Source organism: Ipomoea nil, unplaced genomic scaffold (genome assembly GCF_001879475.1).
Source record: "Ipomoea nil cultivar Tokyo-kokei standard unplaced genomic scaffold, Asagao_1.1 scaffold1421, whole genome shotgun sequence".
Lineage (NCBI taxonomy): Eukaryota > Viridiplantae > Streptophyta > Magnoliopsida > Solanales > Convolvulaceae > Ipomoea > Ipomoea nil.
Genome location: NW_017617849.1, coordinates 4,196,543 through 4,199,649, shown reverse-complemented (window position 1 = coordinate 4,199,649; position 3,107 = coordinate 4,196,543). Strand labels below are relative to the sequence as shown.

Sequence of the window (3,107 nt, the reverse complement as noted above, 5' to 3'; positions counted from 1 at the left end):
CTAGGTATAACTTTTGGTGTAGTGGTAAGCGTTTAATATATCCTCTTGTGATCTACTTGCATATATACTTGCAATTTTGTATGCAGTATATGTGATGGATGCGCAATGAACATTTCACTGCTGAAAATTATGGAATTTCCGACCACCTGAAAGTGATCTTAAATCAAGTAGTTTATTTCAGATCGGAATTTGCATGGCTAAATTAAGAAGATAAATTTATTATAAGGTGGTGTAGGGTAGGGCTACTTTGATGAGATTAAAGTTGTTTAATTTGGCACTGAAACTATGATTTTGTGCATAATATGTATATATAAATAATATGATATGATATATATAATTGGAGTTAGAGAAGATAACAACTAGAACAGATATGAAATACAGCAATAATGGAGTTGAAAAGGTTCCTCTTTGCTTTGCCCCCACGCACTACTCCACCTCCCTTTTATCAAAAATAACTAAAGCCACCATTTTTATAAAGAGAACATGCACCTTTGAGGGGGGGGGGGGGGGGGGGGGGGGGGGGGGGGGGGGGGCGTTCAACAGAATATGCATGGATCTTCATTCTCCTTCCTTGAGTGAGTGAGCACTTGGATGGATATAAGTATTTTTCTAAGACAAACTTTTCTTTTGGCTTTCTTCAAGCACTCAAATGCCACCTTTTCTGCCCTGCAAAGGTTGCAAGCAAATACTAAAATCCCCTCTCTTTTTCCATACCTCCCCCAACATCCCACTCCACTTTTTTGTCAGCTTAGCTTTTCTTTTTTTCCCTTCTTTCCTATTATTATTTTTTTTTAACAGATTCATCATATCCATCCGTTGATTGATGAAGGGTGGCAGATTGACTGTACTCCAACTCCCAAGAAATCCCTAGTTTGCCCACCTCCCCCTTCATTCTGTGTTATGTGTCGACGCTTGGAAGGGTACATCTGATCAACATGGCTCAAAGTGGAGAGACCATCCACTGGGCTCTCCATTTCACTCCCGAGATGACTAGAAACCATTGAGATTGAGGTTTCTGCATATAATAATCCTGAAAACTTGTTCTCATTCCCATTGTTATTGTTGTTGCACTTCAATCCTAGGCTTCCTAGGAATCCAGGGTCACTTGTGGTGGCTCCAACCTGAGCCGCCTTCTGCAACAACGCGGTTGCCGACATGTTTGCAGAAGGCATTTGATGATGATGAGGATGGTGTTGGGTGCTAAACAAGGATTGAACACTCACTACCTGTGCCTGATTTCCATCCATCTTATCCTCACCATTATTGTTATTAGTACTGTTTGAGTTTGAGGTAGTACTAATCTTGTTCCCAACAAGATTATTCCAGTTCAACTGAAAACTGCTGGACGAGGAAAGAGGATTTGAACATGAAGTAGTAGTAGTGACCATAGGATGATTCTCAGAACCAAAAGATTGGAACTCTTGATGACCTTGCAACTGGGATGTTATTGTCTGGCCCGGAGCCATCCACACCGGGAGCTGCCCTTGTCTTACTGGATTCATGTTTTCATCGTTGCCTGCGCCTATTGTTGACTTGAAAATGGACCCAAAATGTGGCGCCGCCATGCCGGCGCCGGGCCCTATCGGCGGCGGCGCTCCTATAAAGTGATAGTTGATGTTACTGCCTAGAGCCGCCACCGCCGCCGCGTTTTGCATATTGGACGCTGCCGTAACTCTTGCCGTCTCTTCTGCTAATGCATCGCAAAACGCCCTGTGTGTTATGAAGCTATCTTTCCTGCCAAACCCACAAATTTTAAAAACAAAAAATGAAAAACCCAGAAAGATCTAAAAGAAATCATTATATATATATTAAGTTAGTAGATAAGGTTAGGGTCTAAAATTTAAGTTTGTCTTGTTTATGAACAACCTCATTGGCAAGTTGTGAAGCAGACAAACACATCACAATCAAGCATCTTAATTTCACAAAACCTTAATCATATCCTCTTAGCTTGTTTATGTAATAATATATAAAATTAATTAGGTACCTTGAGAAAACAGTTCCGCAGTCGCATCTATATTCCCTAGTCCCACAAGTCTTGGAATGGGCTTTCCAATCGGATTGCACGGCGTAGCGCTTAGAGCACTTCTCGCATTTCCACTTCTTCTCGCCGTGTTTCCGGCAATAGTGCTTCTTGATTCCGGTGAGGTCGCCGAGAGCCCTGGAAGGGTGGTGGTGGACGCAGCTCTTTTCCGGGCACACGTACACGCGCTTCCGCACTTCTTTGCTGCTCCTTTGCTTCAGCTTCCATGGCAGATTATGCCCTCTTCTGTGCAGCTGAAGATTCTGATCCCTCTGGAACCCTTTCCCACAAATCTCACACAGGAACCGGTTGGTGGCCATCAGCGTCTTTGGCGATAAAGCTATCACTTCAGCTTCTGGATCTGCACGTACAGTACACACAAAACTTTTCAGATCATATGTAAAACAAAGAGAGAAATGAAAGTAAATAAGGATCTTTGATTTGTTCTTGCCTGGGGTTCCTGGAAGGTTTCTCTTTTTCTTAGGAGGAGGGCAAGGGGGATTGGATATGGATCCTGCAGGGGTTGGGGTTTGAGTGAGAGCATTTGATGAGAGTAAAGCTTCTTTCTCTGTCATCTTGGGATTTTCTTGGTTTTTTTTCAGCTGCAAGAAAGTTCATTTGAGGGTGAGCTAGCTTGATTATAACTTCATATATAAGCACACAAGGATGGGGAATTTTGAGGAAAAACAAAAACACTAAGTTAGAAGATACCTTTTGCTATGATGTCAACCTCAACTACAACAACAAATTAAAGATCTTGAAATTTGAAGGATTTCAAATTTGGATCTCTCTTTTATCTCTCTCTCTTACATGGATGGAGAATTCTTATTACTATCTAGCTAGCTTAGTATATGGGGATAATAGTAAGAGAAACCATAAAAATAAACCACCTCAATTAAAGAGAATGACCATCCACTTTGTTGTCCTTCTTTAATTTAATAGATCTACCTAATTAATTTTATAATTTTTTAGTCTTCTTTTAATTATAACCGTGGTGTAATTTTGCCTCTCAATCACGATGGAGATTTAGTCCTTAAATTTTAACAAAGTAGCCGATTTGGTTATTGATTTTAGATTTTGTTAACAA

General features: G+C 40.8%; 1 protein-coding gene across 3 annotated transcripts; it reads right to left on the bottom strand.

Moving 5' to 3' along the window:
* Positions 1-618: 618 nt before the first annotated feature.
* LOC109187733 (zinc finger protein MAGPIE-like) lies at positions 619-2,887 on the bottom strand. Of its 3 annotated transcripts, none has more exons than XM_019338033.1 (4): positions 2,732-2,887; positions 1,985-2,622; positions 965-1,734; positions 619-934 (listed from the first exon to the last, which is right to left on the bottom strand). In XM_019338033.1, the coding sequence occupies exons 2-4, from the start codon at positions 2,593-2,595 to the stop codon at positions 804-806; spliced, it is 1,512 nt and encodes a 503-aa protein (XP_019193578.1). In that variant the 5' UTR covers positions 2,596-2,622; positions 2,732-2,887; the 3' UTR covers positions 619-803. The 3 variants fall into 3 exon arrangements, with proteins under 3 accessions (XP_019193578.1, XP_019193579.1, XP_019193577.1); XM_019338034.1 differs by having other exon boundaries at positions 619-1,734; positions 1,985-2,381; positions 2,472-2,622; positions 2,732-2,886; XM_019338032.1 differs by having other exon boundaries at positions 619-1,734.
* Positions 2,888-3,107: the final 220 nt, after the last annotated feature.